At 46.7% G+C, this 16,331-nt stretch overlaps 1 protein-coding gene across 1 annotated transcript in view; it reads left to right on the forward strand.

Annotated features, from left to right (window-relative positions):
- Nucleotides 1–16,331, forward strand: part of HSF4 (heat shock transcription factor 4) — a 34,266-nt gene that overhangs the window by 11,340 nt on the left and 6,595 nt on the right. The window contains exons 6-9 of the mRNA XM_026652872.2: nucleotides 2,458–2,522; nucleotides 7,279–7,378; nucleotides 9,589–9,713; nucleotides 12,759–12,983. Of these exons, the coding sequence (XP_026508657.1) occupies nucleotides 2,458–2,522; nucleotides 7,279–7,378; nucleotides 9,589–9,713; nucleotides 12,759–12,983 (515 nt within the window). The remainder of the gene's footprint in view (nucleotides 1–2,457; nucleotides 2,523–7,278; nucleotides 7,379–9,588; nucleotides 9,714–12,758; nucleotides 12,984–16,331) is intronic.

Raw genomic sequence — 16,331 nt, forward strand, 5'->3', positions numbered from 1 at the left:
GTGATCACAGTGACTTTAGGCCACACTGTATGTAGGGGAGTCATGGGCACTTTGAGCCTGATCCTGTTTACATTGAAATCGGGGGCAAAGCTCTCACTGGTTTCAATGGGAGCAAGATGGGTCATTTTATGCATTTTCTATTTTGTATGGAGATAGTCCTCATCATTAATACCTTGGGCTCTGGGTGTCAACTACAGACTTTTGGGCTTGCTCAAATTTCTCCCTAGCTCTTTGTGCAAGTCACAGTAAAATCATCACAAAGCCTGTACATTCCCTAGGTTGTGCAACCCTTCCTCCCATCGGTGAGTGCCACTGAGGCCAGTGAGCGAGGCGGGACTCACCAAGGGGAGAAAAGGTTGCACTACCTAGCCCGAAGCATAAGATCCTTGAGCCTGCCCCCGCTGAAGTCAATGCTAAGAACAGGGACCAGGGCCAGCTCTGGCTTTCTGGCCGCCCCAAGCAAAAAAAAAAAAAAACCTGCAGCGTGGCCGGAGCTAGGGTGCAGGGGGACTCCCTGCCCTGCAGATGTGCCCCGGCTAGCGGGGGGAGGGGGAGGGAGCGGGGGGAGAGAGAGAAGGGGGGCGGCCAGGGCTTCAGTGGGGAGCTGCCACGCGGCCCCTCCCGCCGTGCCCCCTGCTGGGAGGGCTCCGCACCGCTCCGGTTGGCTGGGAGGGAAGGACGCGGGCTGCCCTGCTGGGCTTGCTGCAGGGCGCGCCCGTCCTCCACGCTGCTGCCCCCTACAGGGCGGTCGGAGCAGAACAACAACAACAACAACAAAAAGCGGCCGTGCTGCCCTAGAATTGGGCAGAATGCCGCCTCCTACAAGCTGCCGCCCCAAGCACCAGCTTGCTCGCCTGGTGCCTGGAGCCGGCCCTGACAGGGACTATCACAGATACTGCAGCAGTGTTATCTCCTCAGATGGGCAGAACTGTATGGTTTCTAACTGCCGTCGCTACACCGCAATGCTATGCTTGTCCTTCTCGGACTTCTCAGTTAAAAATTGCATCAGCTTTTCTGTTGAGTGGTTCACATGACATTTTATGCACAGTCCGAGAGATGGGAAGGTCACGTTTCCATAGATTTCAAAGAATCCAGGCCCAGATGGAGCCCTGATGCATCAGTGAGAAGGCTGTGAAAGGATGCAAAGAGCCTCCCCATCCCTTGTGCATGCAGACACAGCCGCAGTTTCTGTGTCTCTCAGTGTAATTTCTGAGGTGTACCGACCACCTGTCCCTCCTCCATGCTGGACAGCAGAACTGGCCCGTTGCACCAGGGAGTGTACAGGTGGCTGCTCTCCAGTCTGCCAGGCAGCTCCATGATGAGTTCTTCAGAGTTATCTGGCTGGTAGAGGGAATTATTGGGTGAAATTCTAGGGTCTGAGTTATTGAGGAGGTTAGACTGGATGATCACAATGATCCCTTCTGGCCTTAAAATCTATTAATTCCTCCTGGAGCTTCCCCAGGGGAGGGGAGGCTCCACAAAGCCCCCACCATGGGGCTGCATGTAAATGGCACAGCGAAGCCCACAGTCATTCCCTCTCCACCAAAGAGGAGTCACGTTCTGATTCTAACACGATGGCATGGTAGAAGCCCCCCACACACTGTAGATGCATTTTCGCTGCTCTCTTTCTTGTACGGCAAGAAACAGGCATGCGATGGATGCAAGACATGATGCTAATACACAGTTTGTACCTGGCCTGCGGTGAAAGTGTTGCATTAGGCTTGAGTCAACTGTCCTCTGATGAAGGATTTCTCACTATGAACGCATTCTTGCGTTATGGTTAGTGTCTTGAGCAAAACAGGGTTAAAAATCCAGCAGAAGTGGCTGAGACACCCAGTCCAGGACCACCCGTAGGATATTGCCTTTTAATCTGTAAATAGCCCGTTACCTTATATAGAGATTGATTCTGGCCAAGCAGATCTGTATGCATTGATGCACACGGAATTACGTGCTTGCTTGCACACATACACCAGGTATGATGGGGTTAGTTGGGGACTGTGTATGCACATGGTGAGCTAGCTAGTCCTGTTCATGTGCACCTGGCAGTGAAAGAATGTGCACAGTTCCATGCATGGAAACACTAGCTGAAAATCAGGTCCATGAGGTCATTTCATACATTCTGATTCGGATATTCCACCCCATACTAGGAAAAACTTTCTAACTCGAAGGGTAGTTTCAGTTCTGGAACAGGCTTCCAAGGGACGTTGTGGAATCCTCGTCATTGGAGGCTTTAGAGAACAGGTTTGACAAACACCTGCCAGGGATGGTCTGCTTGGTCCTACCTCAGCACAGGACCCTTCCAGCCCACCATTTCTATGATTCTATATTCTGCACGGCAGATCCCATATCTTTGGGGTTTCGGTAAAATGGGGGAATGTACGTGATCAGAAAGGTGCTCTGGAGTGTGGAATGCTGGACCACTGCTGATTAACACCTGACTTTGATCTCCCCTAACAGCTGATTCAGTTTCTGTTCGGCCAGCTCCAATCAAACCCCAGCGGCGCTGGGATAAAGAGAAAACTGTACGTACCCTGGTGTGGCGCGCACACGGACGGATAATGCTCACACTTCATTAAAAACACCAGCCCAGCTCAGAGTGGGGTGGGAAGTCACCTGACTCGGGCACCATGGCGATAACAAATGAATGGGGCAGACCTGCTGAGTCAGACCTGCTGACACGCCTCATTCAGTGGCCTTTAGAGAACCACCATGTCAGCTTGCTCTGACCTTTATTTTAATAATACAGAGTGAGCTGAAAGAGGGACAACCGAACTAACTGCGGGCCTGATCCAGCTCCCTTGGAAGCCAATGCACGCTTTCCCATTTGAAATCAACGGGAGCAGAATTGGGCCCTAGCTAACTAAAAGAATCAGTTAATTAAAACAGAGTCGCTGGACTTGGATGCATATAAAATAGTTCAGGTTGCACTTAGGATGCTGCTTCTACAACTATAATCTTAAGGGCAAATTACTGTTGTGTGGAAGTCATTGATGGCATGTACATCTTGTGAGACTTGCTCTTTATTATTGGAATAGATGCTTGGGAATAAGCCTATGTTGTTAGGGTAAAATTCGCCCCTGCGCAGAAGGTCAAATTCAGGCTTTATCTTGAGGTCTTAAACGGGCTGCGTGCTGGCCCTCGGCGCACAGGTGAATTTCATTCAAGGTGCTTGGCTACCACAGTGATGGGCTGATATGATAGATGTGGCCTGATTTCACTCTAACTTAAACCAGTATAAATCTGGAGTAGCTCCACTGAAGTCAGTTAAGGTACACCACCGTATCGGGGGAGTAAGTGAGAGGAGAATCTGGTGTATCAGTTCTTGGCTATGAGTGTTAGTTGAGAACTCACCCCTTATTGAGAGCTTCTGTAACTTGCACGTCTATGCTCTCTGCCTCTATGTAAAGTCTGTGTAAGATTAGAGCTGGGCCTGAGTTGTCAAGTTTGGATCCAGACCCAAATACAAACTTCTCCACGTTCATGGGTAGGTGAATCCTGTCTTCCAGTTTGAACTCATCTCTATTTATGACCTATGGTAGCTGCAGTGACAGCATTCAGACAGAAGAGGAAGCACTTCTGTGTATTAGGATTGAAGGAACTAGGAATGATCTTTTCTGACTCACGGCCAGGAGAATACCAAGCACATGGGAAAGGGCTCTGCTCTCTGCTTTGTAGCTTGCTGTGGTTCTTAAATGAAAGCATCTTGTTAAGAAAGGACATTGTCTTTGAATGTGTCATGGACTGGCCTTGTGGTCAGAGTCAAGATCCAGGAGCCAGAGCCAAGGACCAGGACCCAAGAGTCCGGAGCCAAGATGGGGAGCAGAGCACGAGCAAGGAAGCCACAGGACTGAGAACAAAGCAGGAACAGTGGTGGAGCAAGCTGGGAACAAGGCAGGCACAGGAATGATTGCAGATGTGGGCATAAGCATTGGACAGCTGCTGCCCAAGTCCTGGCAGTGCAGCTCAGTCACTCAGGCGATCTCTCCGATGAAGGGTTCGAGCTGCAGTTAGCTAGCAGTAAGGTCATGGAGTCTGTCTAAGAATTAATAAAATATTGAGCCCTGAGGTAAGCACTGTCTGCCTGCTTCCATGTTGTATGCAGTGTAGTGGTGGGCATGTTGGTCCCGGGATATTAGAGGGACAAGATGGGTGAGGTAATGTCTTTTATTGGACCAACTTCTATTGGTGAGAGAGACAAGCTTTCAAACTTGCACAGAGCTCTTCTTCAGGTCTGGGAAACTAATTGCCTATTCTACACCAAGCCTAGGCTAAGCACAGAGGCTGTAGCATTATTGAAGTCAGGCACTGACCATAGGCGCCAACTTTCTCAGGCGCCGGTGAGTGCCTGTGCCCCCCCACCCCATCCCCGCCCCTGCCCCACCCCCATTCCAACCCCATCCCCAAAGTCCCCGCCCTAACTCCGCCCCCTCCCTGCCCCATTAGATCCCTTTCCCAAATCCCTGACCCAGCCCCGCCTCTTCCCCCAGTGCGCCGTGTTCCCCCTCTTCCCCACTCCCTCCCTGCCCCGCGAATCAGCTGTTTCGCGGCGCAAGTGCTGGGAGGGAGAGGGGAGAAGCAGGATGCGGTGGCGCGCTCGCGGAGGAGGCAGAGGCGAGCTGGAGCAGGGGGGCAGGGCAGGGCCACGGGGAGCTCCGGTGGGTACTGAGCACCCACCAATTTTTTTCCATGGGTGCTCCAGCACCGGAGCACCCATGGAGTCAGCGCCTATGGCACTGACCATAACCTCTAGGAGATGGTAGTCCTCTCTGGTTTGAAAATAATTTTACTTACAAAACTTACAAAGTTTAGATAGTGCATGGAAATGCACAAAGATAAAGACACACTTGTTATTGCTAGATGTAATGGGTGTAACCCTATAGGCCTCCTGTGTTTCTGAGCTCTACTTGACTAACCAATCAGCTGATCTAGCAGAACTAGAGCCAATTTCTCTTTAAAACAAGAAAATGAGAGGGAGAAGCCAGGCAAAGGTTGGGTTTTGCTGTTTGTTTTTGTTTTAAATATTAGCAATGATGAGGAAACTCAATGAAAAGAGGATGCAGAAAGAATGGGCTAACCTATAACGTTAGACCTATAGGTCAGTTCATTGTTAGGAGGATTTGTAACCCCTTGCAAGCTCAGCTGTCTGCCATTCAGCATCAGGTTCTGTTTTTCGAGGAGATTAATATGCTTGGCTGCTTTTTAAAAAATAATGTGCTAAGGTTTCCTGAAATAGTCAGTTTCCCCTATACCAATTAAAAATGTTCCCCATTGTTCTTTCCAGAGTAAAACAACTGGACTCCACCTAAGAAATCTTTCCAATCGGACTTCCAGCTGTTCATTGCCCTTTTTCTCATTTATTATTTGTTACTATTATCAAGCACTGACAATGTGATCAACACCGTATAAGACAGAACAAAGACATTCCCTGCCCCATGGTACTTGCAATCTAAAGAAAGGCACAGAGGCTCTTAGGGGAGGAAGGATGGATGGCCCTGTTGTTAGGGTAGTGGACAGGGACTTGGTTCCTAGCTCTGCCACAAACATCCTGTGTGGCCTTAAGCAAGTTACTGAATTTCTCTGTGCCTCAGTTCCCCATCTGCAAAATGGGGGTAATACTTCCCTATTTCATAGTGGTAATGTGAGGCTAAATAAGTGTGAGGTGCTCAAGTATTATGGTGACGAAGGCCATATCTTAGTACCCAAGAGAGATCAATTATAGCCAAAATTTTCAAAAGGGTCTAGTGGTCTTGGTTGCCTCAGTTTTCAAGGTCCCAGCTTGAGATCCCTTAAAGGGACCTGATTTTCAGATAATGGGGGCTCAGCATTTTGTACTAATCAAGCCCTGTTAAGGTATTTCATTTCCCCCACCCCTTGCAAAATCGAGAGATCCATAATCACTTGTCACTTTTTAAATAATTCCTGAGTGTCATCTGGACTCGGGGGGCGAGGTACTGTGCATCGTATAGAATGGAAGCTTAACTGAGGATGGGGGAACAGCAATTGGCATTAACCCCCAGTCCTCCAAAATTCAGGTTGCGGTTTATCTGGAAAGTTGCATTCCCATGTATTCTATTCATTTTCTCTATTCCATTCATTATTTCTGATCAGACTTCTACCTTTCTAGTGAAATGTGTATGTAATACTGATTGGATTGCCCTGAAATTTAGACTCCGGTCTAACTGAGCTGAAATTTGGTTTATTGAAATACTTGGGCATTGGGTTATGTTGCATGTCTGGGCAGAATGGGGGTAAGACTCCAAAACAGAGCACAGAATGTAGAAGAGACAACTGGATTGAATAGGCAAATTGCAGAAATTCACACAAAGATGAAATGGAGAAAAGATTTTCTTTTTAAACCTCTGGTGAAAAGACGAAAGCTGCTCTTGGGAAGGTCTCTACTGGATGATTGTGTCTCACTGGAACCTAGTAGCTTGACAGGGCTTTCACTGAGAATGAACTTCCCTTTAATAGTGTGGCTGAGGTAATAGGTTTTCTCTAGTATCAGTCATATAACCCCTCCCAGCGCTTAATTTAAATTATTAAAAGCATAAATATTGCAGCCTCTGCAAAGGAAAAATCAATAGGATGGATGCTTTGGTGGTCCAAGCCTCAGGTTTGAAGTACTGGACTTAGACCTCTGTGGAACTGCAACTTCTAATCCTGGTAGGAGTGTTTCAGATTTTCTGTCTTCTGTGGGCTATAAATAGAGTTCTGTGTCATTTACCGTGTGTGGATCTTTCAGATAAGACCTGGAAAACCAAGGTCCTGTGTCCTCTGCAGGGCCGCCCAGAGGATTCAGGGGTCCTGGGGTCTTCAGCAACGGGGGCCCCCGCCGCCGAAACCCGGCACTTCAGCGGCGGGTCCCGGGACGGAAGGACCCCCCGCTGCGGGTCTTCAGGGCACTTCGGTGGTGGGTCCCGGAGCGGAAGGACCCCCTGCCGCCGAATTGCCACCGAAGACCCGGAGCGGAAGAAGCTCCAGGGGCCCGAGGCCTGAGGCAAATTGCCCCACTTGCCCCCCCCTCTGGGTGGCCCTGGTTCTCTGCATGGACATGAAAGGTCCCGTGTGCTTGGTGATCTATCCAAAGCTGCTCTTACACTGTATCTTTTCACTTTACCGTCCATGACCCAAGACAGGAAAGCACCTGACAACAGAAGAAAATTGAGAGGCTGCCAGCTGATACCAGCCACTGATTCAGATGTTTCTTGCACTCATACTTAGGTGGCAGACAGTTAATACAAGGCTGAGATAAAATATCTTTTCTCCTTCTCTCCACAGACCTCTGATGTTAGATGATGGAAGCTCAGCGCCACAAGTGTCCAAGTTCAGCCGACATTTGTCTGTGGACCCTCTTCATGATTCCTATTTCATTCAGTCGGTAGGTTCGCTTTCAAACACGGACCCTTGTTTCATTCCTTCTTTTTGTCATGGTGTCATTGTGAGAAAGGTGACATTTCTGTGCATGAACTATTAGCACAGGTAACTCTTTTAAATGAGAGAAAATGTTTAAAAGTGACCCAATGTGGCAAAAATGCATTGTGAAGAGAGAGATTTGCAAAGTTACATTTTATTTATCTGAATATTTACTACTCCGCAGTGAAAGAGGGCCCACCCCGCTCTCTGGCTGCCCTTCCCTGCTGTTCCCTGACTGGTTGAGATGTAAAGGGGGCTCTGACTGGAGTAGGGGAGAGAGATTCTGGCTGCTATTTCCTGGTTACTACTCACAGGCCCATGTGATCAGGGAGGGTGATAGAGCTGGAGCACAACCCGGTGTCATTCTAGCCAGCTGTTTGGCCCTGGGTGGCCTGGGGGGGACTATATTCTGGGCTACTTCTCTATGGTTAGGGTCCTCCCAGCTGGGAATCCATCCTTAACAATCTGGGGTGGCACCTAAATGACTAAGGAGCACGAGTCCCAAAATCCCACCTCTGGACTCTGAGTATAAAGATCCCACCTAAAACGTCTCTACATATTGTGACAAAGTTCCTCCTCTATCTTGGTGGGTCCTGCGCTTATTGGCGGATTTTCTTGCCTCAGAGATTCACCATGTGGGTTGGGGAACAGCCCAGAGACCTTCCCCTCTGGAAGAACCCACAGTCCAGGTCAATTGGGAGGTTTGGGGGGAACCCGGGCCCGCCCTCTACTCCGGGTTCCAGCCCAGGGCCCTGTGGACTGCAGCTGTCTATAGTGCCTCCTGTAACAGCTGCATGACAGCTACAACTCCCTGGGCTACTTCCCCATGGCCTCCTCCCAACACCTTCCTTATTCTCACCACAGGACCTTCCTCCTGGTGTCTGATAACGCTTGTGCTCCTCAGTCCTCCAGCAGCACAGCACACCCACACCCTCTCAACTCCTTGCGCCTCTTGCTCCCAGCTCCTCACACTCGCACCACAAATTGAACTGAGCTCCTTTTAAAACCCAAGTGCCCTGATTAGCCTGCCTTAATTGATTCTAGCAGCTTCTTCTTAATTGGCTCCAGGTGTCCTAATTAGCCTGCCTGCCTTAACTGGTTCTAGCAGGTTCCTGATTACGCTAGTGCAGCCCCTTCTCTGGTCACTCAGGGAACAGAAAACTACTCATCCAGTGACCAATATATTTGCCCTCTACCAGACTCCTGTACCCCATTGGTCTGGGTCTGTCACAATATAGACATGCAGCCCGTAGCCTCTTCCTAGCTCTCCAAGGCAGGAGCCATTCAGAGAGCAGCTAGAAACAGAGGCCTCCTGGCCAGATGAGAAGACAACAGCCCTGCGTAATCCATAGCATCATAACTCCTGTGATTGCCTTGGTTACCCTGCCCAGCGCAGAACAGATGCCATAGATGCCACTTGTTTAAACAAGGTGAATTCCCAGGCACCGGGTGCTGTAAGCAAAGACTCTATGTAACTGGAGAGAGAAAGGGTTACACTGAGTTGTTGGGACATAAAAATAAGGTCCTGGTTGCTTGCAGTGATTTAAAGGTCTCATGGATCCTTCAACCAAGGGGAAGTTAAGGGGTCTTGGAAAATTTAAATATGTTCTAATCCCATTCTGCCTACATTAAAATCCCTCTGGAGCTGTCATTCCAATTGGCATAGTTATTTTATAGGTGTACTGTAGTAGGCCTGTGGGTGGGGGAGGGGTGTGAGGTGATTACAATGCTGTATGCACTTTCCTCACGTGAGTATTCCACCATCCACTTCATTGACTGCAAGAGAATTGCTCCCATGAGTGACAGAAGCAGGGATTTGCCCGTAGGGCCCAATCCTGTAAACTCTTACTACCAGAGATAGTGCTTAGTACCAAATGTAGTTCCATTGAATTCAGTGGGGCTATACCCAGTAATAGGGACTAGATTTTGCCACTTAGCTGCCCCCCCCTCGTAGGAGCTCCAGGAAATCGACTGCCTCATGCTGTCCCGAGCTGCTGAGTCTCACAAGGCAATGTGTGGGAGTTCAAGGAGTTTGGTGGAGATGAGCCAGAATCCCTGTCACAAGCAAGTAACCCATCTCTGCCCCTTGCTGAGCCAATGTATAACTGACCTGACAAACGTCTTTAATTCTTCTTGCTGTCTCACAAACTGATCATTTTGTATTTTCTTTTGCAGCCATCTACAGAACCTGCCTCGTGCTTAACCAGCCCTGCTATTGCTGGAGGGCCAGTCATATCGGATGTTACTGAAGCATCACCACCAAATGTCGTGTCGCTTCAATCTCCTCCAGAGGGTGACAGGTAAAGAATGTTATTGTGATCGTAAACTAAGGGTGTGTCTGTACTTTGGGCTCTGGGTATAATTCCTAGCTCAGGGAGACATACCCACGCTAGCTAGGGTGTTAAAAATAGTCTAGCCATGGCAGCGTGACCCATCCAAGACACTAGACACATACTCGGGTGGCTAGCCCCTCTCACCACTGCAGCTGCACTCTCTTTTTAGCACATTAGCTCCATGAAAGCTAGAGTGGGTATGTCTCCTTGAGCTGAGAATTACATACCTCACTCAAAAGATAGAGACACCCTTAGAGATCTGTGCCAGGACACAAATAACTACATCAGAATATTGTGTAGGCCTAATTCTACTATGGCATATGCATCTCAGTCAGTACTATATGCCTCACATATTTACAGAGTGGCTGTGTGTTTTATCTGGTTTGCAACTTGCCATATGTGGGTAATTTTAAAAAACAGGTTGTGACCCTGCATGCGCACAAATTGCAATAATCAGTCGTTGGTTTTGTGCTGGGAGCTACCACACACTTCCTTGAAAAGTTATCCAGAACATTTTACTGATACTTTCTCCTCAAGAAAATGGAAGTCTCGGTCTTAATCAGAGAGTAAGATATCTGGATTTGTTGGCTTTATTTTGAGACAGAGTGAAAGAGAAAGCGAGAGCTTCTATTCGGTTTTGATGAGGAAGAACTAAATGAGGAAGAACTAAACTGAACATCATCCTTATAACCAGAAAATAGAGAAGACTGCCATAAGTGCTCTAGAACTTTTAGGTCAACATGCAAAGATTCCAGAAAGTTACAACATTCAAATACACAGAGATATTTCAGAGTTAGACTATATAGCTTATCTCTTACTATTGTCCATTTTAGATATTCAGAGGCTTTATATTACAGTGACGAAATTATAAGCTATAATTATGTCCATGCAAACTGAATGGAATGGTGAAAGCTATGTAATCAATCTCTCTAGCTAATAGACAAGGCAGCTACTCTCTAGAAAAGACCTAGGCATGCTGATTGAACTGTGCTATCCCTAAAATTAGTTAGAAGCATGTTAAGTGCTCCAGGTAAGATCTGCTCCCTAAAACCAGTTTTCAGTATATAACAATGCTGCTTATTCTTGAGTGCCATCTACTGGCACTTTATTAATAAACTATCTACATATATAGGGACAGCTCTTTTGTAGAGAAGTCTCATAACAAGACAGAGATATAATTAATACTTGATGGTGTGGTGCATGATAAAGATTTTATTAGCATGAGCTTTTGATGGGTGCTCGCCATTCGTGAGTTCTGCAGACGATCCCAAATTTGTGCTGATGAATCCTTTGTAACATCCCACCCCATCACATATGTCGTACGTGCCAGATGTGTTACAGCAGCAAGTTGTGGAGTCTGATCACTTTTTATCAGTGTTGGTTTTTGTATCCCTCTGCCTGTAGAGCTAATCACCTTAGTTACTGTGAGTCCAGCTGTGCAGGGCTTATAAAAAACTTCTAAAAATGGCACATAGCAGTTTTTTACTCATAAAAATGTCACTATTTGAAAGTCTAATGGCTTATATCCTTTAAGGGCTAGAAATGAAGGCTGGTCCCATTGGATAAGGGGAAATCTTCCATTCCCAATGGGATAACGTTTCTGTCTGAGACTTTCAAGGCAGCTATGGGATTTGGATGACCTAGTGGGAATTTTAATGAGAATGGGTGTCTCAATCCTTTAGTCAGTTTTGAAAACCTACACCTCTGTTTCTAATCCTGCAGGGCCGCAAGATAATGAACAGGGACACTTTTACTTATAGAAAACCTGTCTTTGGGCTGTGTCTGAATCTTGCCCACATCCTGGGCCTCAGACGGAGGTTAGATTGGAGGAAGTTACACAGTAGGGAGGAGAAGAGGGAAATATTTCTCTGGCAGGTTAATTTAAAGAAACAGGGCTATTGTTTGAAGCTTCCCAGGGGGTGGGAATGTTAGACTGAGTGCTGAGGATATGGGCAGAGTGCAGGTGAGGTGGTCCAAAGAGCATGATAAATAGATATACCATATGGATGCCACCTTCTCCGCATATGTAAAATACCTGATGGGACATATTCACCTCTGGCATAACTCTGTTGAAGTGAATGGAATTATGCCAGCAGAAAATTTGGCCCAATATGCCTATTTTCAACTATAATAACAATAATAATAATTATTATAATTAATAACAACCTTAATGCAGGACACGCCCTGGAGATTAATGACCCGCTGATGTTAATGGCCCTCTCGTGCACGTTGAACCAAGAATTCCTTCTAGCTGGTCCTACATCTCCAGGAAATGTGCTGCACCTTGATCACGCTTGCTTCTAGGTAACATGCAGTAGCAGCAGCATTCCAGATGGGAGGTTAACACAATATCAATAACGCAGCAGACTCCAGCATAATCCAGGATTCCTTTAATCCATGTAGCGGTGTGGTCTCAGTGTCTGATATAGAACTGAAATGTAAAACACACAGTCTCACAGAAAAAAACGCATAGCCAGGGTGGCAGCCCTGGTCAGGACCACCAGGGTGGTTGCCCTGTAGTATTTCCCCCATGTGTGTGAGGTTAAATGAAATGTCAGTGCCCTTCCCTTGATCTAACAGTTGAAAGCTAAGACTTCCCAGTTGGTGTTTTCCTTCTGGCACAGCACGTGTTGCATGTGGTTGTGCCTTTGACAGTTCTTGCTGATTAAAAGAGGCCACCCCATTTTCTCCTGGCAGAGGAAATAAGAAGAGCCATGTGCATGCACAAGAAGGAAAAATCTCTGAGAAAAGCCGGTCCTTATTCCGAAGCCCACTGAAGTCAATGGGAGGCTTTCTACTGACTTCAGTAGGCCCAAAATTAAAATATTAAACTTGGGTGTAGACAGAGATCATGTGTGCAACTGGCCGCAGTGGGGGATAAACACTGCATGGTAGTTGGATCAAAAGCAGAAACAGCCCCTTTGCCACTACTGCCCTTCCTATTCATGCGAATAGCAAAGCCCTTGGTGCACGTATGTGTGAGTGTGGTGCTGAAACTTTTCTTTGGTTCAGGGGAAAATGCCACATGCTGATCAAGGAAGAACCAGTTAGCCCTGGAGTGAAAGCCACATCTGAGCCAGATGTCTCTCTGCCTGGCTGTAGTGCCTGTGCTGAACCCCCTGTGTTACCAGTTGCAATGGTTCAGTCTGTTTTAGAAGGCAAAGGGAGCTGCGGGGCGCCACAGTCTGCAAGTTCACAGCAACCCGAAAGAAGAGGCAGAAGGGCACCTCTAGACAGGTGAGGGGAGGACAGCAGCTATGCACATTCAACTGCATTGCACATGAGGGTTGCCACCTGTCCAGGTTTTCCCAGGATTATCCTGGGAGAACTGTAAGGCAGCTCAGTACACGCTGCCGGCTGTCCAGTTTGATGGGCTCAGGATTATCCCGGATGGCCTGGTTTTTTTTTGTACCTCAGAGGTGGCAACCCAATTACACGTGGCTTGTGGCTGGCTAACATCATGTCTGCTAATAACATTTGTAGTGATGCAAGTTCCATGCTGCAAAGGGCTTAAGGGCCAGCGTACAGTGCTAAAACCAGTGGAACATGGCACTGGCTTCACACAGCATGCTGTGCCCATTGTATCCTCTTGTGTCATACTAGGGAATATATCTGATAAGAGAGGACAAGAAACCTCCATCAGACACAGGTTTAGATCACGGGAAGAATGTTTCATTAGCAAAGAGCTGCCAGTTATGTCCTCCTCTTTTTTTCCTCCCTTCTCCAGCTCCGTGAACTCATGTGGGTTCTTCCCCCTTCAGTTTGCACTCCTTTCATCTCCTCACCTATCACATTCCTGATGGCCGGGAATCTCTCTTCATGCTCTGGCACACAAGTCAATGCTCACAAGTCAATAACTGATCCAACCTAGGTCATTATTCAGGTTATTTCTTTGGATACCATGCTCTCAGCCCATATGTTTTTGGGAAGATCACTTCATCCACTGACTCTTGCCTCAGAGTGTGTTTGTGGGTAGCCACAAGTCTTCAGGCAGACTGAGTGTTTTAATTCCTGACCATCTTTGACTAAAACTCAAGCCTGTCATGCAAGGGACCAAAGATTTATTCATTGGTCTTTTATCCTTTATTTGGAAGAGATTATTAAAATCTAGGCACTGTTACTCAAAAGTAGTTTTTACATGATAAATAACTGGGTTTTGAAACACATTTTGAAACAATGAAGTGACAAGCCAAATTGTTAATGGGGATGGAGAACAAAGAGCTGTGTGTTAATGAACACAAGAGGTCCAGGTATAGACAAATGCAGTTCTGCTCCTGAACTCTAAAGGATCACTGAGAATCTTGGAGCCATTGCAGATAAATATACTAGGGCCTGTAAGATACACAGAGACCGGTACCCTGCTGAGAAGGCATTTTAGCATAACTCTTCCTGGCTCAGCCAGAGGGGACATCCTGCGTAGCTCTCTTGAAAGAGCTGCTGTATATGGTCCATAAGGGTCTCTGGCTTGAATCTCAGCTGCAAGGATGATATGTCGGGAAACACAAAGCATGTCCAACCAGCAGGAGAACTGCCTTGCCTGTCACATCTGACCACCACATGGTAGACAGAGCAGTAAGAAATGAACAGAAAGGCACAGGGGTTTTGAGTGAATCTGAGAAGACTTGGGCAGCCCCAGAGAAGAAAGTTCTTACCACATGTTGGGCTGGATGAAAACTCTCATGGGAAAGGGGAAGAGAGAAGGTTAAGCGAATCCCAGTTGTAACTCGCTGACTTCAGTGGAGCCTCAGAGAGAGAAATCGGACCCACTGCTGCAAACAAGGGTCTACATAAAACCTGATACCTCTGAGGACACTCACCCTGTCCTTGTATTGATCACATTTTAACACATCCTGCCAACTCCATAGTTCCTCTTAATGTATAGTCCCAGATTAGCTCTCAGATAAGGCTGCCGTTGGAGATTACATTAGCCACCAATATAAAATCAAGGTTAGAATTTGGCTCAGAATGTTTTCAGTGAAGATGTTTACCCTCTTAAATATCGGTAAAGATTGTAGTATAACTCCACTGCTCAGACCCTAATGATGCATGAGTCTACTCTACAATGTAGATACAATGTACAATGAAGACATTTTAGAGCCAGAACTATTCTATCATTCCTCTCAATATTTTTTGCCTGCCACAAAATGTATACCTAACCTAATTATGCCATTTGGTCTATGTGCTTTCTTGCTATGTAGAATGTCCCCTTATTTCAACTCACTACTGGAATTTTGTTCCCTCTTGTAATCTGTTTGGTTCATTTTCCCTCTAATTAGAATATATTGCAGTCTATCTGTCTTCCCTTTTATATGGTATACACATGGGCACACTGACACAAACTAATAATTCAGGCTGTTTTTTTTGTTTTTTTTTTTTCAAAGGTGACCATATAAGGGTTCGGGCATCTGTTTATGGTGGCATCCATGGAAATCTTGTTTATGGCGCCTGCTGACAGGGCAGGAATGGCTGCAAACCTGGAACTTTCTGTATGGTCTCTTATGGAAAAGTCTGATAGAATTTAAGAGAAAATGGTGCGGGGAAACACAATTTTATAGAATTTAATAGGAAATCAAATCCCTGCTATAGAATTCTATAGGATAATTACAAATGTCTATAAAAAGAACTCATGTTCTTTTACATGTTGTAGGTTTGTAGAGTGATTTCTCTAGAACCCTGTTGATTTTAAACCCTATTGTATTCTACAGAACTTTTGCATAAGGGTTAATAATAATTCATCAGCTATATTATTATTATTCTTACAAATCATGTTTATTGGTGCCTGAGAGCTGACCAAGAATGGGGCTTCATTCTGGTAGGCCCTGTTCAAACACAGACGGTCTCTGCCCTGAAGAGCTTACAATCTAAACAGACAAGACAGGCACTCACGGTGGGGGAAGGAGTAGAAGACACCAGCAGAGTGAACAATGTGATGGTAGCCAATGTCATGTAAATGCCATGATTTTTTTGGAGGGAGAGGATAATTAGGAGGGGGATCATCTAAAGGGAAAGAGAAGATAGAAGGGCAGGTGTGGAGTGAAGCAGTTCCTGATTTTTGGCTGCTTTTTACGATTCCCTCCCTAGCAGGGTGTCACTCTTCTGTTAGCTTGTAAAACTCTTTCTATAATGGGCTCTTTCCCTAAATGCCATTTAATCACAGGAGTTAAAGCTTCTTGGATCAGATTAACTGAGCCTGGTATAGAAAGGTGTGCAATGTTCCGACTTCAGATCTAGAGGGGATCCATCCGGGGGGAGGGGGAGGAGGGGAGAGAGGGATAACCACCTGCTCCTCCCTCAGAATTTCCTCCAGGGAGGGTAGCTTTAATTCTGCCAGAGACCCCATAGGAGCCCAGTCTTTGGGAGCCACGGAGAAGCTGTGACCAATTAATATATTCCCAGACACATGGGCCCCTTACAAAGCATACAGCAGGCTCCACTGCTTCGTGTCACAATAGTCTTCTCCCCATTCTGGTGGGTCATGCTCCTGGGGTTGGTCCATAAAAGCTGGTATAACCTAGGGCTGAGTATGGCCCGTAGGGTTTGCCAGGTAAAATTTGGGCACATGCTTTACCTTGGGAAGTGAATACA

Source organism: Terrapene carolina, unplaced genomic scaffold (genome assembly GCF_002925995.2).
Source record: "Terrapene carolina triunguis isolate 2854851 unplaced genomic scaffold, T_m_triunguis-2.0 Scaffold130, whole genome shotgun sequence".
Classification (NCBI taxonomy): Eukaryota; Metazoa; Chordata; order Testudines; family Emydidae; genus Terrapene; species Terrapene triunguis.